The sequence below is a fragment of the Camelus ferus genome, chromosome 9, assembly GCF_009834535.1.
Source record: "Camelus ferus isolate YT-003-E chromosome 9, BCGSAC_Cfer_1.0, whole genome shotgun sequence".
NCBI classification, from domain to species: Eukaryota; Metazoa; Chordata; class Mammalia; order Artiodactyla; family Camelidae; genus Camelus; species Camelus ferus.
The window spans coordinates 13,985,483-14,011,236 of record NC_045704.1 but is presented as its reverse complement, the minus strand read 5'-3'; the positions used below and the strand labels follow the sequence as shown (position 1 = coordinate 14,011,236).

The 25,754-nt window shown below is 51.3% G+C and overlaps 1 protein-coding gene across 1 annotated transcript in view; it reads right to left on the bottom strand.

The window, feature by feature from the left end:
• Positions 1–25,738, bottom strand: part of LIG1 (DNA ligase 1) — a 38,211-nt gene extending 12,473 nt beyond the window's left edge. The window contains 18 exon segments of the mRNA XM_032485662.1: positions 404–503; positions 662–753; positions 1,461–1,537; positions 1,954–2,058; positions 2,060–2,121; positions 2,561–2,609; positions 2,611–2,734; positions 5,439–5,495; positions 5,779–5,859; positions 7,438–7,513; positions 7,732–7,851; positions 8,528–8,635; positions 10,326–10,421; positions 13,064–13,187; positions 13,881–14,016; positions 16,309–16,395; positions 17,925–18,001; positions 25,563–25,738. Of these exon segments, the coding sequence (XP_032341553.1) occupies positions 404–503; positions 662–753; positions 1,461–1,537; positions 1,954–2,058; positions 2,060–2,121; positions 2,561–2,609; positions 2,611–2,734; positions 5,439–5,495; positions 5,779–5,859; positions 7,438–7,513; positions 7,732–7,851; positions 8,528–8,635; positions 10,326–10,421; positions 13,064–13,187; positions 13,881–14,016; positions 16,309–16,395; positions 17,925–17,941 (1,511 nt within the window). The 5' untranslated portion in view covers positions 17,942–18,001; positions 25,563–25,738.
• Between the last annotated feature and the right edge of the window lie 16 nt (positions 25,739–25,754).

The window sequence follows — 25,754 nt, the reverse complement described above, 5'->3', positions numbered from 1 at the left end:
ACCGTCCCGCTGTCACAGGCCCTGGGCTCTCTCCGGAGCCCTCCCTGTCACTCCACAAATGCCCTCTCTGTGATTCTCACGACCTCTCACTGTGTGTCGGTCACCAGCCTTTCTGGGTCCCATGGCCTTTCCACTACATGCAGTCCTGTCTGGAACCTGGAAACCTCCTGATGCTGTCTGCTCCCCTCCGCTGCCAGCACCTCTGCCTCTCCCTGTCCCTGTGTCACCATCCCTTCACTGCTCCACTTCTCCGTGTGCAGCACCCATCTTGTCTGGATCCCCACCCCGTGCTCTCTTACCAGCCCAACACTGGTCAAGAATGCTTGCGGCCCCTCCCACATCACCCCTGACCCCTCGATCCCCACCCACCACCCCCGTGGCTCTGCCCACGCTCGGGTCTCACCAGAACGTCTGTTTCAGGATCATGCCTTGCTCCTCCAGCCACGTCTTTCTGGCCTCTGCTGTCTTGCCCTTCCCAGCATCCACCACGGCCGGGGGGAATTCTAAGACAAGGCCCAAAGGAAGAGGCTTTGGGACGGGCCCAGCTCCCCCAGGGTCCACAGTAGGTAGTGGCTGCCATGGACAAGTTCCTCAGGGCAGAGGAGCCTGGAGTGGCAGCGGGAGGCGGGAACCACTTTGGGGACCGGCCACAGGGGCTCACCTTGGCCAGGGGGCGTGAGGCTCATGGCCTGGGCGAGGGCGGCCAGCACTGACTGCTCTGCCAGTCCGAGGCGCAGGCGTCCACTCAGGGCTCTGGGGAGATAGCAGGCGACGGGGAGCGGGCTGGTCGGCCCTGGACCCTCGTGCCCTCCACCCTTGCTCCTGCCTCCCCCAGTCTCCCCCATCTCGACCCTCCCCTCAAAACTAGAACAACTTTCAGATCCTGAAGGGATCTGAGATCACACAGCACCACTGAACAGGGGAAACTAAGGCTGGTCAGTAACAGCGATGACCACTGGCAGGGCCTGTGGGCAGAACTGGGGGCCTTACCAGCATCTCCACCTCTCCCCTCAGCTGCCCTGAGAAAGCAGTGCAGCTCGGGGAAGGTGAGGCAGGGCAGAGCCGAGCCTGGAACTGGAACATGGCCTGTCCCAGGGGTGCCTGAGCGTGATGGTCCAGAACCTGTCCAGTGACTGTGGGCAGGAGGGGTAACCTCCCTGTGCCTCTCTCACTGTCATGGCAACCACTTGGCTCCGTGCTTGCTGCCCCTACTCGGGCCAAGGCAGACATCACTAATCCATCTCGGCTCTCTTCACCCGTGAGCCCCAGACCCTTTCCCGGACTGCACTACTGAGGAAGGGAGCTGATCCATGAAAGGAAACCTATGTTCCCATCCCGCCCCCTCGGGGCCTGGGCTTCTAGCCCCCGCTGTTCTCATCAACGGTGGTCAGGGCACTGGCGGTGATCCGGCTGCCAGTCCCTCCCTGCCTTCAGCTCTCCTCACGGGCCCACACACTCACCTGGCGATGAACCGAGCTTCTGAGTGGCGGCAGGCAACAAAGAGGCCTTTGATGATGTCCATCTTCTTGGTTGTGGACTAAAGAGAGAGAGGACCGGCAGTCAGCGCCTGGGGGTGAAGGCAGGGGAGGGGCCACACCACCCTGCTGGCCACACTGCCAGGGGAGCTGCCACCCTTGGGATACCTGCCTCTCATTTCACGCTGCAGTAACAAGCTCACTCTCCTCCCTGCCTCCCTCCGCAGCTTTATCAGCACGTATTTATGGGGTCCTAACACCTGGCAGGCACTAGATCGGGGCTGGAATCTCAGGGGGGGTTCCTGCAATTTTGAGAGCGGCAGGAAAGGCAGCTCTGATCACACAAGCAGGGCTGACACGATCCAGCTCTCAGCAGTCTAACCAGAAAGAAGCCTTCTTGCCACTCGCTGGGCTTCAGGCCCCCTGGGTGAAGAGCGGAGGGTCTGGGGCATGGGGTGAGCCGCCCTGTCCCACTCACTGCATTGCCGGCCAGCTGGGCGATGTCCCGGAACTTGGCGAAGACACCGGCGGCGGTCAGGGCAGGCGGGGGCAGCATGAGTCTCTGCATGCTGCGGCTGCTCTCAGGCCACCAGCCCCACGTCGCCCTTCTCTGTGGCCTCGGCCCGGACCGACTCCAGCTGCCGACCTGGGGGTTCGGGGGTGGGGGTGGGGAGCAGAGAGTGCAGGTGCTGAGGACGAGGAGGGGTGTGGCCGCGCATCTCCCCGAGATCTCTTCTGCGAGATCATCTCCCCAAGATCTGGGCCGCGTGCACGCTCCTGGTGAGCCCAGTTCCTGACGCGCTACCGGATGACATCCTCTAGGACCTCTGCTACCTCCATAAGCCCTCACCTTCCCTCCCAGCCCCCTGCCCTGCTCTTTGCCTACAGCATCTTTCCCTGTGACCTCAGTCTCAGTGTCCCCAGTCATGCTCTCTGCCGGCACCCTGCCAGTCAGTCTGTCCCATCAGGCTCTCCAACACCCCTCTTCCCTGTGCCGCTCCGTCATCTCCCAGATGCTCCTGGCCTCTCTCCCTCCTCCTTCAAGCTCCCCTCTTGTTGGCCTTCCACCACAGCCCATGTCTCACCTGTGGCCTGAGCCACTGCCTTGAGAAGGATACCGTCACCAATGCCCAGCCTCCAGGCCCTGCTGGGGCGGCCCCAGGCGGTTGAGGCTGAGGTAGAGGACGGGGAGGAGGTCTGGAGGTGACAGGGCCACCACGGAGCGCAGCAAGTTGCTCAGTGTCTCCACCATGCGGAGCCTAGTGAGGAGAGGGATGGGGGTGAGACCACCCTGCATTTCCGGGTCAAGGTCAGGGGGAGTGGGGGGATAAAAGGAATCTGGAAAAGAGACAGGAAAAGGCTCAGGACCAGACCGGGTGTGTGACCTGAGCAGAGACACAATCACAGACCGTTGGAGGGAGAGGAACTCCACCTGGCGAAGCCATGATGAAGACAGTGACCCAGTGACCATCATCTACAGAGAAATAACCGCTGATGCGGACGGATCATTTTCCAGGCGCGGGTTTTAAGCCCTCGGTAGCATTCCCTAACTCCCTGAATTCTCACAGCTCCCCAAGGCAGGTATTATTATTCCATTTCACAGATGAAGAAACTGAGGCACAGCAAGACTATGTAACTTGCCCAAGGTCATAGAGCTCGTAAGTACCAAACCGAGCCCGTCTGCTCAAGGACCTGGGCTCCCAGCTCCCAAGCTGTGCTGCCTCTAAAAAAATAGAATATTTCTGTCTGTGTCACAGCAACTGTGGAAACGTCTGGGTTTACTGTTGGCAAACTCGGAGGGCCTCACTGAAAAGACAAGCTCTGTGTTTCTTACGAAGTCCTGTTAACAAAGGCAGAAGCGATGTGAGAAACACAGGATCACCACAGACTTAACCGTGACGGGGAAGACCCGGCACCGGATGCTGCGGTGGACGGAACAGCATGCCCACTCACGTCCACACAGGAACTCAGAGGGGGGCCTTAACTGGAAACAAGGTCTCGGCGGGTGTAATTCAGGTAAGACCAAGGCGAGATCATCCTGGATTAGGGTGGGCCTTGAGTTTGATTTGAGTCCTTATAAAATACAGAAGACACACTCCTGCTGTTGGAAGCCACCGGGTCTGCGGTCATTTGGTTCGGCAGTCCTAGGACACTCACTCAGAGGCCAGAATTAGCGGGCGAGAGCTTGAGGAGAAACAGAGTCCTTGCAGAGACTCAAAGCGCACCCCAACAAGACGCCTGGGAAACTCACAGAGGGAAACTAGGCAAACGGGCGGTGGAGATGCCTGGACGATGGTCCCAGAGCCGTGTCACCCAGGGGCACGAGCTCTGAAAGGAGGCTGTGAGAAAGCACCTCCCGACGGAAGACGCATCGCCTCCCGAAGAAACAGCAAAGCTAAACAAGAGACATTCTACGAAATTGCTGGACTCCTCACAAGTGTCGAGGTGAGGAAGGATAAAGACAGAGGAACTGTCGGGGAGGAAGGAGATGAGAGGTGGGACGGCTAAGCTCAGTGGATCCTGGCCTTGCACGCAGAGAAGCTAGCAAAATCCAAACGGTCTGTAGATTCCTGACGAGCATGGAGGGCTGGCCGACATGGAGGGCCAGCTGTACCCTGCCACTTTATGCAGGGGACTTGAGCACCCCCAGACTTTGGCATCCGCAGGGGGGTTCTAGACTCAATTCCCCATGGACACAGAGGGACGACTGTACTGACGTTAATGTCCTGGTTTTGGTCTGTCTCCTATGCTGATGTAAGATGTGAACACGAGAGGAAGCAGGTCAGGGTGGATGGGGACACTCTGTACTATTTCTGCACTTTTCCTGTAAGTCTAAAATTATTTCCATAGAGTTTAAAAAAATTTTAAACCCTCTTATTTCAGATGATGGGGTTTGAACAGTCTCCTGCAGTTCTCCTGAGCTAAGGGATTTTGGACAGTCTCTTCTGAAACTAAATGCCACACCATGTCACTTTTTCACTTCACAGTTCTCATGGCAACCTTGAGACAGATAATCAAGACCTTACTAGTGAGAGACCACAGCTCAGAGAGATTAGGTCGCCTACCTGCTGTCACACAGCCAGGAAGCAGCAGAGTGGGGCCCACTCCCACACCTGTCGGAACCCCAGGGCAAGGCTTTGGCTCATGGGACCTCACTCCGCAGCCCTTGTGAGCCCCTCAGCCTGGCATCCAAGGCCCTTCCTGCACCCCTGGTGCCCTGCGATTCCGTGGTGGGGTTTACGCCCCAGACGAGGTTACTCCACATTCACCAAGACACACATTTGCAAGGACAAGGTGTCAGGAATAGTCTAAATGTTGGAGAAGCGAAAATGAAGGGACAGCAGCAAGCAGTTCAAACAAGCTGAGATCTGCTTAAAGTAAAGTGAAGAGAGCTCTGAAAACAGTAACAGTAGGAGCAGAAGAGGCAGACCCCATAATAACACTGACATCAACTAAATACACAGGGGGAGTGGGGGCGGGGGGAAAAGGAGAAAAGCCTGGGGATGGGGTGGGAGGGGGAAGACCAGGTCCGGGCCAGCCCAGAGCCCCACTGGGAGTGGAGTTCTCGCTACGAACAAGACCTGGACTTCTTCACACAGGCTGAGAAAGGTCAGCAAGGCTGTGGCCACTTCTGATTTCTTAGGGTAGATTAAGTTTCCGCCATCAGGAGGTGGACGCTGTTTTCCCATCCCCAGAATCTAGGCTCACCCTCACGCCTTGCTCTGACTAACAAATGAGGCAGAAATGATGGCATGGTCCCTCCGAGCCTGGGCCTCCACAGGGCCCGTGGCTGCTCCTGTGTGCCTGTGGTCTGTGATCTTGGCGTGAGGGTGAGGGTGAGGGTGAGGGTGCGAGGGAAGAGAGGTCAGAAGGGTTAAGCAGCTGGAGGCACAGGGACCAGCAGAGGGACAGAGCCGGAGTCCCCGCCCCTCCCGCCCGTGCCAGGCAGGCTTGGTTAATTACCGAGCAGAAACCTCCTCGATCTTCTCAAAGGTCCGGGCCACGGCCAGGTAAGGGACCCTTGGGGAGGAAAAGAGACACAAGAGTGGTGTGCACATGCACGCGGCCCCTCCTGCCTCCCCACACCTCCCTGGGGACAGCCTTGCTGGTCCCCCAGAGCACATCCGCAACTCTGCTGCCCACTGCCCAGGGTTTCCTCTCTGTGCCCTCCAGTGCTGCCCACCGTGTCCCAAAACACGGAAGGCAGAGATTGGACAGTTTCCTCCCCCTGCGGCCACCAGTGGAGGGCCTCCTGCAGTGACAGGGGCTGAAGGAGGACAATCTGGGGAGGAAGAAGCCTCACTTCTGGCCTGGCTGCCAGCAGGCATCTTCAATGGGATGGTAGTTGTTCTTGGCCGGGTTGTAGCTGGGTGGGTCCAGGTGTCTGTGGAGGGAACAGGGATATTACAGGGGAGATGCCGAGGTCAATGAGAAGTCATTCCTCCAGCTAACATTTATTGAGCACTTACTAAGTGCCAGGTCCTAGTGAAGGAAAATAATTTGCTAACCTGGAGCTCACAAGCTGGTGGAGAGTCAGGGAAAACAAACCAACAAAACAAAAGCAAAGAAATAATTTCAGGTATTAAAAAATATTTCAGAGAACAAAACAAAGCCAAGTAGAGGAAGAAAGTGGGATGGTACATGCTACTTCAGAGGGTGGCTGGGGAAGCCCGGAGAGGAGGCGTTTGGGCAGAGTGACGTGAGGGAGGGCACAGGGCATCAGAGAGAAGAGCATTCCAGGCGAGGGCACCACTCCTAGTGCAGCCTCGTGCTAAAGTGTGCCACTCACAGTAATCTCACTAGTCAGGTCTCAACTAGGGGGCAAAACTGATGTTAAGAATCCCTGAAGACCTAAACAAGCAATTCTCCAAGGAAGACATGCAAATGGCCAACAGGTACATGAAAAAAATGCTCAATATCACTAATTATCAGAGAAATGCAAATCAAAACTACAATGAGGTATCACCTCACACCAGTCAGAATGGCCATCATTCAAAAGCCCACAAATGACAAATGCTGGAGAGGCTGTGAAGAAAAGGGAACCCTCCTGCACTGCTGGTGGGAATGCAGTTTGGTGCAGCCACTGTAGAAAAGTGTGGAGATTCCTCAAAAGACTAAAAATAGACCTACCATATGACCCAGCAATTCCACTCCTGGGCATGTATCCAGATGGAACACTAATTCAAAAAGACACCTGCACCCCAGTGTTCACAGCAGCACTATTTACGACAGCCAAGACATGGACACAACCTAAATGTCCACCGACAGATGACTGGATAATGAAGTTGTGGTATATTTATACAATGGAATACTACTCAGCCATAAAAATGATGAAATTATTTCATTTGCAGCAACATGGATGTCCCTGGAGAATACCATTCTAAGTAAGTAAGCCAGAAAGAGAAAGAAAAATACCATATGATATCACTCATATGTGGAATTAAAAAAAAAAAAAGACAAATGAACTTATATATAAAACAGGAACAGACTCACAGACACAGAATACAGACTTGTGCTTGCCAAGGGGTAGGCGGGTGGGAAGGGATAAACTGGGAGTTCAAAATTTGCAGATACTAACTGGTAAATATAAAATAGATAAACAAGTTTATACTGTAGAGCACAGGGAAATATATTCAATATCTTGTAGTAGCTTATGGTGAAAAAGAATATGGAAATGAATATATGTATATCCATGTATGACATTGTGTTGTAAGCCAGAAATTGACACAACACTGTAAACTGACTGTATCTCAATAAAAAAAAAAAAAAAAAAAAGAATCCCTGAAACATTATGATTGGAATAATTAACTCTTGATGAGGAAATTGCGAAGCTGAAAGAACTGGTGGTGTTTGTCTGCCTGTTTCGGAGGCCCACCTACAACCAGATCAGGAAATCCCGGACCCAGAGCGTTACTCTTTTCAATCCACTGTCCTCTCTGCTGGGCAGCAGATACTGACTCACCCCTTGGCTGCCTCCTTTCTTACAGAGCCAGGTCCCTCTTCTTCAGCTTCCTTTTTGACTGCCGGCTTTCGGGGGGCTGGGAATGAAGCCAGGAAACTGTGGGTCCTTCCTCCTTCTGATAGCCCCCACCTGCTGACCCCTCCCCAGCCAGCATCACCCCAGTGCTCGGGGAGATGGCGACATGGCAGGAGAGGCCAGTCAGACTTTCTCACCTGCCGGAGGGCAGGAGGGATTCCTGTCTCTGGACGAAGACCTCCCCCCCCTTCCTACTCGGAGTGAGGAGGAGAAACTCACAGAAGAAACTGCTGAGTGTCTTGGCAGCTGGGCGGGGAGGCTGTGTCTGGCCGTCCTCCTGTGGTCCCTGCTTCGTTGCCATCTCAGGCTTGCAAACACTTTCTGTCAGGGGCTCGGCTTCTAAAGCAGGAGGGGTCAAACCCTGAGACTTTTCTTTTTTAATCCCCGTCATTCTGACCTACAGATGGAAAACATCACCAACTCTGCCCTTTTCCTTTCCACAGTGTCGGCTTTGAGCCTCTTGGGCCCGATGCTTCAGTGCTAACCAACGGAATTCTAGCATCTGGCCTGACACCGGAGACTGATGGATAGTGGTAAAAAGAAATACCGGCCCTGTAAGCACTGTAAGAAGGAAAGGTTCCCGCTGCTCCTGCAGATGCAGAACGTCAGATAGGATTCTGCATCCTGAAGGTGCCCCCACTGCGTTCTTTCTACCACGGGAGTCTCTGGACGCCGGGACTACGTGGGTTGTTCTCTGGCCCGTGAGGGTAGGCCCAGCCTCCAAGATCTTACTCCTCAGCCTGGCTTTCTAACTTAAAAAAACCACTGCTCAGTTAATAACACTGAGTGCCCATGATATCTGGAAAATACATTCTGTGGGAGGACCACAACAATAAAAACAGTCACAGTAACAGAACCTATGATTTCCCTAGAATTTGCATTTAAACAACACATTTGAGAATCTTATTTAAAGCTTAGCTCATCTAGGTCTTACTTAAATTCCCTGTCTTCCAAAGACCTCCGACCTCAAAACCAGAGAGATGGGGCTGTGGGAAGAAGAGCATCAGAAACTCACCGGGGGTCTCTCGGGGTCTGGGGGGCATCGTGGGCTGCTCCTTCGCATCTGCCTCCTCCTTTTTGCCCACTTCAGGCTCCGTGAGGCTTTCTGATGGGGTCTCTAGTTCTGCTGACAGGCAGAAAAGTCAGACGGCAGGAAGTCACTATGACCCCTCAAGGGCATTTCAATTCCCAAGGCACTGATCCCATTTGTTTTGCGCTGGGCTGATTGGACTGTAAAGTGACAGGGGGGTAAGAGCCCGCTCCTGGGCTCCTCTGGGGTGACCAACCCCAGTGTTCACCCATACAGCTAGGAAATAGAGAGGGCCAGTCCTCCCTTATAAACCATTATTTCAGAATGATTCACCGCGAAATAGACTTGGAAGGGGTTCAGTATGCAAATGAGAAACTTCTTAGAGATAAACATAAAGCTTTTTTTTAAAGCTATTATTAAGTAATAATAAAAACTGCATCAACTAACTTAAGAAAAAAAATCTGCCTTCGTAGAAAGAAACCACCCACCACCACGCCCCCAGATACAGACAATAGCTAAAACTGCACGATTGACAGTAAAATTTGTACCAAATGTTTTTTGGGGGGCGAGGTGATTATTTATTATTATTACTTTTTAAAATGGGGTTATTTAAAAATTTTTTAATTAACTAGTTTATTGGGGGGGGTAAGTAGGTTTATTTATTTATTTTTTAATGGAGGCACTGGGGATTGAACCCAGGACCTCGTGCACGCTAGGCGTGCACTCTACCACTGAGCTATATCCTCCCCCTAAAATTTGTTACTGATTGAAAATGACCAACAGGAAATCAGATCTCCACCAAATTCAAATCTTCCTTGGGAAAGAGGAGCCTAATAAGGACCTTTTATTAAACACACACACAAACCAACAGTGGCAAAGGCTACAAGCCTTCTGATCTCATGCAGGCCTAGATGATCAGCGGCTTGGGACTTCCTGGCTGTGCTTCCCCGCGTGCACCAAGATTCAGGGAAGCCACGGGGACACAGCAGGATATCTGACATTTTCAAGGGAGACCAGTGACATCCGTTGGACACCATATGAACTAGCTTCAGGTAGTCTAATCACAATTAGATCACTTTTCTTTGCAATTCCTGACACTATCTTTCTGCAAAGCTGGGTACTCGGCGTGATAAAAAACCAAGCAGTGCACAAAAATCAACACAGAGCAGGAAGTGAGCGTGGCGGTTCTCAACTGGATTCCAAAGTTTGAGAAACTGTGCAGTGCCCAGGTGACATCCTATTAGTAAGTAATTGTGATTATTTAAGAATGAGATCAAACAGCGTTTTTGCTTTCCATGTATGTGTATTATTTTCTCAAATGCCCAAGTTGCTAGAACATAAATGGTTGTTTGGACGTAACTTAATAAATGGAACGGTGAAGGCACTGGCCTTGGGGCACCATGAAAAAAATCACTAAGACACAAAGGGCACTGGAAGGTTGGGAACCTCTCTGCTTTCTGGTAAAATTTACAATAAAAACAAACCATGTAAAGGAAAGTGTTTTCCATACAATAAACATAAAAATAGAAGAGAAAACCAGGAAACTGTGTATGCATTAACACTGAAGGAAGATGGCCAAACGAATATACTCCAAAAAGCTTTGCTAACAAAAATCCCCATGTTGGGGTGTGGGACTCTGGTGGACAAGTGTGGATTCTTGGACAGAGGCATCAAATCAGTGGGGTCCTCACACTCTGTCCTCTTAGACAGGCCCCCATCCTTCCAGGACCCCTGCCCCAGTGTCTCTGTTTCCCTCCCTCCCCCTCTACCCCCCATGCCTCACCTTTGTCCTCCTTCTTCTTCTTGGCTTCTGTGACCCTGTCCTTGCTCTGCTCTTCCAGGACTTCCAGAAATGTCCGTTTAGGAACCTGCTTCCGGGCTGGGAAGGTGAAGGGCTCAGTGTGACCTATTCGCTGGCCCACCGGCCCCAGTGAGCTCAGACTCCGTGATGATGGGGCCCCCAAGAAGGCCCTAGGCCCCTGTCCCCCTTGCCTGCCTGCAGCCACTGCCCCAGCACAGGCCTCGTCCTTCAGGCTTCGCTGCTCCCTGGCTGTGTGTCCTTAATCTCTCTGTGCCTCACCCTCCCTTATCTGCAGGATGGGCACAATCCTACCAAGGGAACAATGCTATACCACGATGGACCATGCTTGGCCCAGGACCAGACTCCAGCAGATGCGCCCGGTGCCCTGTCTGCATCCCTAGGGTCTTACCATCTCTGTGGGACCCAGACAGCTTTTCTGGATCCTTGGAAGTCCAGAAGCGGCAGGGAATCAAGGCCCTGGGAGGTGCCCTCAGCTAGTGACTTATGGAGTCGGGGTAACAACACCCCGGCTCTTCGCGCCTGCGTGGACAACGCTGAGGCCAAAAGCCTCTTCACCCACTGAGCTCCAGATGCTCACAGCTGCCTCTCCATCCCGGAGTCCCTCCCTGTCTGTGCTCTCTGCACTTCCCAAAGAGACGGCTCACACTTGAATTCTTGTTTCAGAGCTTCAGGGCCTGCTTCTAGAAGACGCCAAACCAAGCTACTGACACACGGTGAGGAACGCACTAAGAGGCGGCTGTCATCATTTTCATCCTCTCTCACCTTCTCCCTGGTCTCCCGGACCCCAGTGGCTCCTGCACAAGGCCCCCGAGCCACCCTCTGCCAGCCGCGGCAGGCCCCAGCCCTCCCCTCCTCCCACCGCACTCCAGGATGAATTCACTTGCTAGCCACCCTGTCCCCTCCGACCTCTCCCCACCGAACCCTGTGATCTTCCCACACGACAGTCCCCTTTATTCCCCAGTATCGCTCAGCTGCTGTTGTTCCCAAACACTCCAGGCCATGTCACACCTCTGCGTCTTCACACCCGCTGTTCAGTGGCCTTCTGAGACAAGGGTCAGATGTCACTGCCTCTAAAAGGAATTCCCTGACACCGCCCCCTCCCAGGGCCAAGCTCAGTGTCGGCCCTGAGCTGCCGGCAGGGCCTGAGCCGCTCTGCTATCCCGTTATGACCACCTCTCCCGCAGTGGCCCTGCCAGCTTGCAGCCCTCCCAGGGCTCCCAGCTCCCCCAGGACAAGACCCAGGCGCAGCCCCGCACGCCAGGCCCCTTGGGAGCTGGTGCCTGCTGCCCTCTCTGCCTCGTGTCTCCCACACACTACCCACAAACGCTCCCTACTCCTCAAATCGCGCTTGATTCTCCAGAACACTGAGGTGATGGGGTTCCGCGACGTGCCGCGCTGTTCCCTCCCTGAGGCCTCTGCACAGTGCACCCCGAGGCATTTGCACGTGTCCTTCTCGGCTGCAACACTTCCCAGCTGCCCTTTCTTAATGCAGCCAACCCTAAGCCATCTTCCACGACTCAGCCCCAACATCACCTCCTGCGGGCTGGCTCAACCCTGAGCTCCGCCCGCGGCTGGTATTACCACTATTACTTCTCACATCAGCCCCACCCCATGGAAATACAGGGCGAGCCACCTACGTCGTCTTAAACTTCCTAGTAGCTACATTGAGAAAAAGGGAAAAAACCAAGTGAGCTTAGTTTTCATAATACAGTTTCCCGAACCCAATATATCCAAAATATTATGACTCCAACATGTTTTGAATATTAAAAGAAGTTATTAACGTTCTTTTTTTATGCTAAGTATTCAAAATCTGATGCACTTACAAGGACATCTCAACTAGGGGCTCAATTTTCATCAGAATTACTCCATCTGCATTTAGAGTTCATAGAATTTACCATGAAAAGGGAGATTCACTTATCCAAGTTGTTTCAAATGTACTTGGAAGTCTCTAATAACAGAATCCAGCATTGCTTTCAAATTTAAATGAGACAGCATTACAAATTCAGTTCCTCAGTCACACCCAACACGGTTCAGGGGCTCAGCGGGCCACATCACCGTGCATCACCTGGGGGTCGCTCTGAGCCTCTACAAAATCTCCCCGAGCTCCCTGGGCACAGAGACACCCCTCCTCAGGCTGGCTTTCACAGACCTTCTCCAGTCTCACGGCTGGCTGTCCCCAACCCTGTGCTCTGAGGACCAGCACACCAACCCACTTGCAGCCCCGAAGGGCTTTCTCAACTCGCACTCCCCCTGCCTGGAACTCTTCCCTTCTCGGTCCCTGTTTTTGTCCTTCAGGGCTCAGCTGGGCTAAGCTCTCTTCTAGAAGTCCCCCTCGAGTCATGACCCCTCCCCTGTGCTCCCACAGTGAATTCCATCACCGCACATAATCACAATTAAAACAACAGACATTTACAGAACCCTCACTATGGGCCAAGCCCAGTGCCAAGCACTTCACACGTGTTCACTTTTAATCCTCCCCGCACTTCTATGTGGTAGGTGCTGTAATTATCATCTGTTTTACAGATAAAGCTCAGAGAAGGTAAGTCCTTTGCCCCAAGTCACACCGCCAGTGGATGGTGGAGCCGTGCGCTTTACCACAACACTAAGCTCAGAGCTGTCGTGAGGGTGGCCGGATGACACAGAAACCCAAGGGCGGACAAAGTCAGGCAACTGAAGGGGCAGGGCTGGGGGGTCATTACCTGTGCGACGCTTTGGGATCGCCGGCGGGGAGAGGACTGCTGGAGAGGTGTTGGAGAGGGAAGGGCTCTTGGGAAGTGTGACAGGATGGGGAGGGGAGTTCTGTGGAGAGTCTGGTGCAGGCTTCTGGAAGGGGTGAGAAAGAGCAATTCTTGAGTGAGGGGACGAAGGAGGGAGCCCTCAGCTAAGTCATCTTCCAAACACTTGAGACTACAGAGGGACTCGGCCCCAGTTCAGGCCTCATCCCCTCTTACCTGCGCCATCACTCTACCCACCTGCACAGTGTCATAGTCCCAGATGTCCCTATCATGGACCCCAACAACAATTCTTTTTCTAAAGTAACAGAATCTTTGATTTTTAGCTAGGCATGATATGGCCCAACTAAAAACTACATTTCCCAGGGTGCCTTGCAGCTGGGTGTGGTCAGAAGCCTGAGGACTACACTTCCCAGGGTGCCTTGCAGGTAGGTGTGGCCAGGAGCCCTAGGTCTACATGATGCAATGTAAGGGGAGATAACGTACACTTCCCTTGGTTCAAATAACATTCAGTTAAGGGCAAGTGGGGTGCCCAGGTCTTCCCACTGGTTGAATGTGGGCATTCACTTGGACAAGGAAGTCTAGGGACGACAAGCAACAGTATAGAAGCAGCCTGGCTGATCCTGGCCGAGGCGGAGTTAGGAGCGTGTGGACCACGCACAACCCCTCAGCTCTTCCACCTTCTGGAGCGCTATCTCCAGTTCTCCTGAGCAGCTGCTGCCCTCAGTTCCAAAGCCCAGTGGGAATGACGGTTTCTTCTGATAAAAATGGGCAGGCTGCTTACCTGGCCTTTGAGGGGCGAGGGGGCTTCCTCCTCCTCCTCCCCCTCGCTGCCCAGGACCCGGGCCACCTTCCTCCCCGGCCTCTTCACTGGAGAGTCGCCCTCAGGCACCATTCTATTCCGCTCTTTCAGAGCCGCCCTGGAAGGCGAGAAAAATGGATTTTTTCCGGCAGGCAGAGTGGGGACCCTGCCCAGAACACTCCAGCCCCTTCGTTACGTTTCATTCCCCTCCTTGCCTTTCAAGCATTCAACGAACATTTTCCAGGGGCCTCCTCAGCATACACTCTTAGTCATCCATCCCTCCCACATCTCTGGAGGTCTCCCCTGTGCCCACGCTGTGGTGGGCAATGCTGAGAAGGTGATGTCCTTACTTAGGGCAGAGACTGTCCTCCGACATCCACCTAGTGACCTGCCTTCTTTCACTTGGTCATATAATCCCCTTGAGTTTTAGCTAGGTCCATGGCCACTCAGCTAGGGACTACAATTCCCAGCCACTCCTGCAGTTAGGTACGGACACGTGATGAGTTCAGACCAACAGGATGTAAGCGTTCCGACTGAGGCATGCCACCTGTTCCTGACTGCCTGTCCTCACTGCTGTCTGACCCCTGGTACTCTGACTTGCTTGGATGATGCAGATAAGAGCATGAGAGGAGGAAAGTCGGGGGAGGCTGCCAGTGACACAGGCCACCGTCAAAATAAAGTGTGACGTGCACGCTGGTAGAGGTCTCTTAAGGGGCTGAGAATACAGCTGATTCCTACTGCTTTCTGCACTCAGAGCTCGCGGTCTGGACAGAGACCAAGGTGTACACAGACCACTCCTTACAGGTCAATGATGGCACAAGCATGTTACAGAATATCATCAAAAAGAATAAAGTGGGTTTATAGGAAGCACTTGGCTCTGAGATGTTTTCTGTGGGGAAAGCAAGCAGGCTGTCAAATCTCCGAGAGGAGTGGCTGTTGATTTTACTCACTGCTAACCCCACAGGGTCTAGAACAGTACCGGGCACACAGGAGATACTCAGTAGTTATTTGTTGAAAAAATGAATCTGTACAGTAGGACTCCATGAACATAAAAAGTGCATGAATGTTTGCCAGCATATACCTGCAACTTGCATACACAACAATCCTGCCTTTCTTATTTAAAAATAAATTAAAGGTGTATATTATTATCTGTTAGATGACAGGCCTGTACCAGCTCCTTGAGATATAACAGTGATCAAAATAAGAGTCCCTGCTATCCAATATACAAATGTGGGACAAATATTTACTGAGCACCTACTATGTGTTGATAACTCTGTAAGGTGCATGTATGTTTAAATGCATATAAAAAGGGTATGGAAAGATATGACTCAAACTGGCAATAGCAGTTCCTCTGGGGAGTGAATTCTGAAAGGACTTCAAAGTTTTTACTTTACCCACTTCTCTGAGTTGACGAATGAAAAATTACCATGTGTGCGTCCGCCTAGGGGTATCTGTGCTTGGAAAAACTATCTGCATGTGGGCCCAAGGAATCACACATTAGACTATTTACTGCAGAGTGGATTGTTTCAGCCCAAAATTGGAAACAACCTAAATATCCATCAGTAGGGGAATGCTAAATAATTTCTGCAGTACACCCATAAAATGGAACACAAAGCAGAAAGTGAAAGGGATCAGATGGCCCTCTGTGCTCACGAGTGGGAAAAAAAATCTCTAAGTCATACTGTTGCTGAAGAAAGCAAGTCGAGAAACAACATACACGTATGATCTCTATTTTTCAAGAAACTAAAATATTCCACAGAAAATAAAATAACCAAAGCGTGTATAGATAGCAATGTAAATGCAAAAGGAGCCGATAGAAAAATCAAGAGTATTGAGAAATTATGACGTGATTCTTAGCGCTTACTGAGCGTCTTTGGTGAAGCAGGCACTGTTCTCTAAGTTGTTAGTGTGTTAATGCGTCAAATCCACACAGAAAGCCTGATAGAGATCGTGATACTCTGTTACCCATGAGGAAGCTGGGGCCCGGAAGTGAAGGTACTTGCCCAGGGCCCCAGACTGGGGATGTGAGCGGAATCTACCTTGAGTGCACGGTCTGGAAAGCTGACTGGTCCAGGGACAGGGTCTTCCTGAGAACCTGTGACAAAGATGCTGGAGGAGAGAACATTGTTCTCTTCCACTTGGACGCAGGCAATGGCAGGTTCTCTGCTTCATGGGGAAAGTCTGCTCCAGAATGAAGTCAAGACACCAGGACAGAGCCCTGAAGACAACTCTGAGGCCCTGGATCCAGCTGTGCCTGAAGCTGAACCCACCTTTGACCTTCCAAGTTACTGGAGTCAAAAATTTCCCTGTGGGGCCCCGATACATCCCTAGTTGGGATTATAACTCTTGCAGGCAAGAGAGTCCTGACTGATAAAGGAACAGACTCCCCACACCCAGGCCCAGAACGTACTTTGGAGGGGACTCTGTTTCTCTGGTGCTGTTGGATGTCTCCTCTGGCTTCTTCACTTTGCCTTCTTTCTTGGGCTGGAAAAATGACCTGGAGGAGCAGAAAAGGGGGCAAAAACAGGAATTATAACAGTACCAATAACCCCTCCCACAGGTGCCACATTCTACAGATTTCTACGCCCACAGAAACACAAGAAACATCCCAGCAGGCAACACAAGATTTCAAAGAACCCCCTTCTACCGATAGGGAAACTGAGGCTCAGATAGAGAGGCAACATTCCACTTATTTGTCTTTCCCAACTCACCTGCCACCTGAGAGATGACACACCCCAGTGTCCACTCCACAAGTATTAGCTATGCACTCACTACGTGCCAGGGCCTGTCCCGGGAACTGAGGGGCCCGGCAGCGACCCAGACACATAAAGCCCCTGCCCTCGAGGGGCCGACACTGGTGGGGGAGGCAAATATTAAGCAAGTAGCTAAATATAAAATGTCCGGAGGTGCTAAGTGTTCTGGAAAAGACAGGTATCTTTACAGCTTCTCTGTGCGTCTAAAATAACTCCAACATTAAGAGTTTACTTTCTCTTTAAAAAATCAGATATAATCCAGCAAGGTGACAGAAAGCAATCAAAAGTGCTATCACCCCAGGAGAGACTGTCCCCAGATTTCTCATCACCTGAGAAAAACGCAGCCTGGGATCTGTGTGAGCCACCAGCTCCCAGGTCTCTGGGGTGACGTCCTCGTCCGGATCTGTCTAGGACCCATTCCCTCCTGGGAACAGCCCTCCACGTTCCTCTTGGGACACGCCTTCCCCTAAATTCTCTCAGTCCCTGTGGTCTGCTTGAGGCTGCCCTCTCCCCCACAACCAGGCCGGGCACATGCCCCAGGCCTGGCCAGTCAAGGCACTGCATCCCCGGGGGTCAGTGGCTGGTTCAGGGACTGGCATGCAGTCTGAGAGGGGCCAACAAAACTTGACTCTAGATCTTGTTGGGACAGTAGGGAGAGAGACCACCTCTTTCCACTAGGACTGCTGACCCTACGCTGCCACAAGCTCAGGGAAGGGGGCCCAACAGAGCGATACAACATCGAAGAAAGCAGAGCCGAACAATGGAGAAAGATTCCCAGGGACAAAGTTGGGACAACTGGATCTGCCCCCTAACTCCAGGAGCTGAGGGATTCCTTTTCTGTTTTTCCTGAAGCCAGCTTGGGTTAGTGCAGGGTTTCCCACCCCTGGGCATCTCCAGCCAGACAGTTCTTTGCTGATGGGGCTCTCCTGTGCTTTGCAGGATGCTGAGCAGCCCGCCTGGCCTTTACCCACCAGAGGCTAATGAAGAACCCCTCCTCCCCAAGTTGTGACAACCCAAAACATTCCCTGGGGGGCAAAACTGCCCCTGACTGAGAAACACTGAGTTAGCATTTCTGAACGTAGCGACTAAAAATTTCAGTCACTATCCTACCCCACTCCCCATTTTCCATTCTGCTCAACTCCTGGAAATTCCTCTGTGGAGACTAACCCGAGATCTTCTAAGAAAAGGCACCGGGCTAGAGAGAGGTGCAGGGAGCTGGAGAGCAGGGCTGGTGGCGGGTGGGGTGGCGGTGGGATGCGGGTGGGATGCTTACATGATACTTCGCTGCATGATGGCGGCTTCCGAATTCTTCCCTCCCCTCTCCTCCTCCACTCCTCCGCTCCGCTCCTCCTGAAACAGACATCCAAACACTTGGTGAGGATATTGATTGTGCGGAGATCAAAACACACACACCTCTGATGGGAGAAACTTCCACACTGCAAGGTGTGGGGCCATCGCTCTGGGGTACACTTGATTTGGTTTGAACTTCATGCTAACTGGAACAGCCTGCCTCATGGCCTGTCAAACGGACATTGTACATCTGCTTTAACCAATTAAAGGGTAGTAAGAATGCATTTACCAGGAGTAAAACACGTCCACTCTGAAGACAGAGGTAAACACCCCCCTTCCTACTACACCAGGCAGGTAGCCCTCCAGAGACAAGGCCCGTTCCCACGGCCAAGGCCATGCTGACTCGCTGTGCACACGCTCATCTTTTTTTTTTTTTTCTTTTTGAAACCTTGAAGGAATGTACCCCTGGTCGTGTCTACTGTATGTTCTTTGTTCTAACAAGATGTAAACCTGTGCTGAAAACCAGGCTTCCCCGGAGCGGTTCCCCGGAGCTATCAGAGAGGCTGTCTCGCCGGCTAGCGTTCTCAGTCTGGCTCGAAGAATACTCTTTTCTATTCCTAGTGTAGATCATCTGTTGACTATTTGTGTCAACACCTCCTTTCAGAAGGAAAAAAGCCCATGAAATCAGAAACGTGAGTTCCCCTGTCAGGAAGAAACTCCTGTTTTTATGGACCAAAATGACATGCTGGTGAGATTTGTTAGTGACGTGAAAGTTACAAGTCAGAGAACAAGACAAGAAGCCTCCTCTTCCACACAGAGCCTGCTCTTCATCTAACAGGAAGACGTACCGACAAAAGGCGCTTGTAAGAGCGCTCACTTTCCTGACCTCTCCATGGTGGTTATTCAGTACTTTTCTTGTCTCATACAGGGCATCAACCCCGTGTTCCCCGGACTGCGTTCAGAGTTTATCTTCCCAATCAGATGTGGGCTCTGGGGCCGGGGGGCTGTGCCTGGTTCACTCCTACCTCCTCCAAAACTTATTTCCCAACCTTCAGACATTCCTCGCAGCACCTCTGCAATTTCTACGATGCCAACATAAAACCTTTTTTTTCTACTTAATTACTTTTTCTGTGAAAGAGTCATCTTTTTACTAACTGGGGTGCTTACCAAGCAGCAGGCAGTATTCCAAGTCTTTATATGAATTAATTCATGCAAAACCTACTACAATTCACTATCGTCCTGATTTTACAAATGAGGCCACAGAAGCACAGAGAGGTAGAGTAATTTGCTTGAGGTCACACAGCCTAATGAGTTGCCAGGATCTGAAGCCAACTGTCTGGCTCCAGAGTCTGTGTCCTTAACCACCACCATTTTGAGGATGAGGAAGGTAGGAGCCCTTCTGGACTGGGATCAAGGAAGGTGGAGGCAGCCCCTAGACCTTGGGGCCGTTGAGGTAACAGCAACCGTGTAACAACGATAACGTCACCCTGAACCCCCAACCAAGCATCCTCAATCGTCATCCCCATTTCCCCAGTGAGAAAACTGAGGCACAGAAAGGCTGAATCACTTGCCCTGAATCATAGAGCTTGTAAGTGGCAAACGGAGGTTTTAAATTCAGACAGCCTGGCTCCAGACCCAAGGTGCCCTGCACTCCCAGTCTTGTCACTCCTGCAGACAGAAGAGCATCGCTCATCACAAACAGGAGACAGCCGCAAGAATAAAGAAAAAAGAACAAAACCAGATGATTAGGTTCTAGTTAAACAGCGTTGGCTGCCGGAGGCTCTGAGCCCAGGCCTAATTAGCCAAGTGCTGGAGAGGGGTGTGAAAGTCCGGGCACCAAACCAAGCCTTTCTCTTAAAGACAACCTGAAAGAGACTATGAAGTGATTCACTTTCTTATTACACCTGCCTTAGGGTTATTTAATATCCTACCTACACACCACCTTGTTTTCTTAGGCAATTTTGTTAATTTTTTTATTTGTGAAACACATATCAGAAAATGCCTCTAGGGTGGGGGTAGAGCTCAGTGGTACAGCGCATGCTTGGCGTGCACGAGGTCCTGGGTTTAATCCCCAGTGCCTCCGTTAAGGGGGAAAATTTTTTTTAAAAATTAAAATAAATTTAAGAAAAAAGAAGGAAACTGCCTTTATTGCTTAAAGCAGCATGCTGAAATAAACAAAGACAAAATGTCATGTCTGTAAACTACTTAAAATATTTCAGCAAATGCCTAAAGTTTGCTTTAAAATAATTCAGGTTTTTTTTTTTTTTTGAGGGGGAATTAAGGAGAATACAGATGAAGTAAGAATAAATATATTTTGGTAATTCCTGGAGCTGGGTAATGGGTACATACAGATTCATTAGACTACTCTCTTCACTTCTGTGGATGTTTGAAACTTCTACAATAAACAATTTTTTTTCTGAAAATAACATGGTGTAAACATAGCAAAATGTTAACAACTGTAATATCAAAGTGATAGCACATTGTTATCCTAGTTGCTCTATAAGTTTTCCTGTAAGTTTGAAAAGGTTTATAAGAGTCAAACAAGAAAAAGTAACCTAAAATTGGGACCAAAAATAGAATTTGCATATACAACTCAAAGCTCAGAATTCATTAAAGTCAAAAGGGAGTGAATAACCCAGCTCCTCTTCCCCTCAAAACACTCAAGTATTATTAGGAGTCCCTCACTGTAGAAAGTTCTCACCTACCTAGTGCATGAATTCTTTGTAAATGTTGGCATCTTTTCTTCCCAGTTAGGGGGCCCCTGGATTCATTCCCACAACAAGGAAGAACAGAGCCTCACACAGAATTCACTGCACGTCTCCCAAGACTTTTGGTCTCTGAGGACAAACAGGAAAGGAAACCCAGTCCCTGGCTTGAAAAAGCTCTAGGGCCCCAATCTTGAAGATGTGCCAGGTCATCTCCAACAAAGGACAGACACAAAGACTGGAGTACACGAAGGAAGGAATGAGCAAATACACCAATTAACAAACTCCACTAAAACCCAGTCTCTTCATTCAAAGCTCAGGGCCCTGGCATTAAATACCATTTATTTGCTGATTTCTATCTCAGTTTCAAACGTCCTGTTCTCCAACCCCCACCCCTAAGTCTCCAGCCAGTTTCCTCTAGGAACCCAACTCCAAAAGTGTCCCCGCCCTTCCCTCAGTCTACAGCCCCAGTGGTTTGTCCCCCCTCTTTTCACCGTCCCTGCTCCATCGCGTCCTCCCTCCCTCCGTTCACTGGGCTGGATTCCGGTGCACCATTATCACTCATCATCGCTCACCTGCTCCCGCCTCCCTCCCTTCGTCTCCCACTGGGCAAAAACCCCACTGCTGCCAATTCAACCCAACCCTCCAGCTACCCCAGGACCGGCACCCGGAGAGCTGAGAGGCACTGGTCCCTGGGGTTCCTTTGGGCTGCGGTACACGCCTCTCCATTTCCCCAGACCACGCAAGTCTCTCGCTCTCCCAGACTGGGTTTCACTCACCTTCACTTGGCTGAGGACAGGGAAGCAGTCGCGAGAAAGACAAGCTCCCGCAGCTTTATCTGCCTGTGGTGCCACTGCGCCTGCGCTCACCTGCGGCCTCCCAGCTGTGGGTACCACCACCCACCCACCTGTGCTCTCATCCAAGGCTAGACCCTCGACCTGCGCACCTGCACACCAGAGCTCGTGCCCCCTCCACCTCCTCAAGCCCCATGCTGTGTTATCACCTGCATCTTCAACTTCTCTACTTGATCATCCTTTTCAGTTAACAAATCTGCAGTGGTTCCTCCCATCTTAAAAGCAAAATCCAAAAAACCCCAAAAACCTTCTCTTGACCCCCATGCTCCTGCAACTATTGTCCCTCTTCTCTGCTCCCCTTTTCAGAGTCCTAGAAAGAACTGTCCCAAGGAACCGTCTCCAGTCTCTCTCCTCCCATCGCCACGAGAGCCTTCAAGTTCAAGTTTTCCCCCATCACTCAGCTGACCCAGCTCATCAAGGTCATTGGGAGCCTGGGGGCTGCTAAATCCAGAAGTGGTTTCTCGCTCCTCATATCGGCCTGTCAGCAGCATTAGAAACAACTGACTCCTTGCTCCACTGAAATTCTTCCTTCAAACCACACCCTCAGCTCAGCATCCACTATTTCCTGGATTCCTGTGACGGTTCTTCCTCGGTAATTGTGGTGAGCAGATACGGGCCCCCAAAGATGTCCACAGGCAAATCCTACACCTGTGGGTATGTTACCTTACACGGTGGGAGATTCTGCAGATGCGATGAAGTTAAGGGTTTTGAGATGGGGAGGGTATTTCGGATTATTCAGGTGGGCCCAAAGTAATCACCTATCAGTGATGATAACTGATTCTTATAAGTAGAAGGAGGGGGTTAGAATCAGAGATTTGAAGATGCTATGATGCTGGCTTTGAAGATAGAGGAAGGGGCCATCAGCCAAGGAATGCAGGGGGCCTCTAACAGCTGGAAAAAGCAAGCAAATAATTTTTCCTGAAAGGCCCCAGAAGGAAAGCCCCCAGAAGGTATGCAGCCTTGCCAACACCTCGATTTTAGTGAAACCAATTTTAGACTTCTGTAAGACAATAAAACATGTACTGCTAAAGCCCCTCAGTTTGTGGTAATTTGTTACAGCAGCAACTTACTTTCTGTTGCGGTGCCCAAGGCCCAATCCCTGGGTCTCCTCTGTCCTATTTACACCTACTGCCTTGGAAATCTTACCCCGTTTGATGGCTTAAATATACTCTGTGATGGTGACCCCAAAATGTCTAACGCTGGCTGTGACTTCCCCCCTAAACTCAAGGACTCATTATTTCTAGTTTTCTATGCTAATTATCTCTCTCCAGATGTCTCAACATCTCAAACTCAATGGACCAAATCCAAACTCTTAGACACACATACATTTATTCCTCCTCCAATGTTCCCCATCTCAGCCTTGGTAGCTATTTTCACCCAGTTGCGCAGGTCAAAAACCTCAGAGCCTACTACCTACCTATTATTTAACTACCAAACAAGTGACAATACCAAGTGCTGGGGAGGACATGGAGCAACTGGAACTGTCACACATTTCTGGTGGGAATGTAAAATGGTCCGGCCCACTGCAAAGCCCAACGGAAAGCTTGGCAGTTTCTCAAACAGCTAAGCACACATTTAGCATATTGACCTGGCAAGCCCATTCCTAGGTATTTACCCAGTGAAATCCTATGTTCACACAAAAACCAGTAAGCAAATGTTTACAGTAGCAGGTCTATGTATAATCACCAAAAACTGTATAAAAAAAAAGGCTTTCAATGGGTGAATGGATGAACAAACTGGTACATCATACGGTGCCTTTAATTGTTGGATAGTAGTCCATTGTAGAATGTTCTCAACTTTGTTTACGCTTACTTGGCCATAAAAAGGAACGCTCTAGTGACACTCTACAGGGGTGGGGTGGGATCCACGGCTGCCAGGGGGAAGAGCTGATTACAAAGAAGGAGCACCAGGCATCATTTTTAGGGGTGATGGAACTGTTCTCTGCCGTGATTGTGGTGATCACATACCTCATGTTTCAAAATTTACAAAGCTATATACCAAAAAGAGTAAATTTTACTATCTGTAATTTTTTTTTTTAATATTTAAAAAAATCCATGGTGGCCACTGACTCAGGTCCCGCTACTGCCATCCTTGGCCTGCTGTACTGGCCCCTCACTCTTTTTCTTCACAGCACGTAGCACAACCTGACTTTATAAACGAGAATCTGTCTCACCCTCTAGAGCAGTGCTTCGAACAGAACTTTATGCATGACAGAAATGTGCCTTATCTGCATTGTCCAAAAAGGTAGCCCTAGCCATATGTGGCTGCAGAGCATTTGAAAGGCAGCTAGTGCGACTGAGGAGCTGAGTTTTTCATTTGTGTCTAACTTAAATTTCAAGAGCTACATGTGGCTAGTGGCTGCTGTATTAAGTTGTGCAGGACGTAAATCTAAGTTCCATAAAGATAGAGATTTTGTCTATTTGTTCGGTGATATGGCCATAGGACCTAAAACAGTGCTAGTACCGGATGCACTGGCCCACACACACTCCTTTGATTACTAAAAATCGGGGTAACAAAAACATCCCTAACGAATTTAGGGTTTATAAGCAGGATCTTTCAGAACTGGAGACCATGGTAACAAAGAGCAATGTGAAAGGGTCTCTGGTGGTGAATAGTTTGAGGAGGACAGGCCAGGAGGCTCAAGTCTGCATTTCTTCTACTTCACAGAAGCTCACATTTCCTGACCTGTCTGCCCCTCTGGCCCCACCTCACCCCTATGAAATGTTTTACCCATTTTCCCTAAATATGCTACTCTCCCTGATGCTCTGAGGCTTAAAACAGCTCAACATCTTCCCAAAGACAACTAAGGAAGCTGAGACAGGAGTGGGAAAGTGTCTTGTCTGGGGCCACACAGCCGGTCAAGGATGGATACAAGAAACGGAGGGTGCCGGTTCTGAGGACCGACCGGGATTCCTGTTTAAAATATCCCCACCCGACTCCCAGAATCTCTGCAAATAGAGGGGGTAATATGCAGAGGATCCTAAGAGATGAAATTAAGACATCTCACTTTACTAACACTCGTCCTTCCTGCCTTTTCCTCATGCCTTCTTCTCAGGCTACCTGGTAAGTCAGAGACTCAAAGGGGCTGAAATGGGGATAGAGGCCAAGGAGTGATGTCCTTAATCCCACTGTTTGCCGTCTCCCCTCACTGATCCCCCTGAGCTTTCAGACGCCAGCTCTCCTTTCCAAATGCCCCTCTTCTCCTGCCAAGTGCCCTCGCCCTTACCCCTGAAGACTCCCTCTCACTTAAGGACCTTCAAAATCCTTCTCTCTTCCCTTCCCAAGCTCTAATGGCCTTCCCTCCACCCCGCTGAGCAACAGTAAGCCCGGACCGTTCAGCTACTCTGTCTTGGCCCCTGAAAATTTCTCTATGGCCCCACCTCTTTCCAGGCCTTGGCCCCCTTCTCGCTATCCAGCCCGCCCCTTCATTGCTCTTCCCTTGGCTCCGCTCCCTCATCAGGCACACACAAGGCCAGACCTCTCCCCAGTTAGAAGTTTCCCTAACTTTCATTAAGACCTTTGCGTAGCCTGAGATCTCACCGTCGACTTCTCCCTGGCCTCACCCCCATATTTAATCCGGCCTACCTCTTAAAGCTGACCCGTCTCCTTCAACCCTTCCCCCGGCTCCACCCACTATTAAACTTTCCCCTAGCCCCACCCCCTTCCAGTTGAGCCCACCTTCCCCGGCCCTTGGAATTTTCGGATGGCCCCGCCCACTGACAGCTTTTCCCTGACCCCGCCCCCATCCCTCTCTAATCACGCCCCTTCAGGTAGTTCCGCCCCTCCAGGCCTCTCTTCAGACCTTGCACAGTCCAAGGGATCCGGCCCTCGTCTACCTTCTGCCTGGCTCTGTCCCTTCGGCGGACGCCGCGCCGCCCCGCCCCGCCCCCTCCAGCGGCCCACTGCTCGCACTCTCCCCTTCGCACCGCGCTTCCGGCTGCCTCAGCGTCCCCTACGTCCGCTCCTCTGCAGCCGACCGACCTGGCGAAGGCAGGAGCCCCAAGTTTACGACACGCGCGCCGTTCCCCAGCCCTCCAGCCCCGCACAAGCGGTGCCACTTGCCTCGCGCCGGCCCCGCGCGCCACTGTCCTGAGCGTCACACCCGGAACCGCCCGGCGCTACACGGCAGTCCCAAATTCGCGCCACGGCGTTCGCGCGCAGACTTCGGCGGGCCGGGGCGGGGCCGAGTCGAGGGGCGGAGCCCGGGCGACGTCCGCGGCCGCCGCCACGGGGAGGACGCTGGAAGTTGTAGTT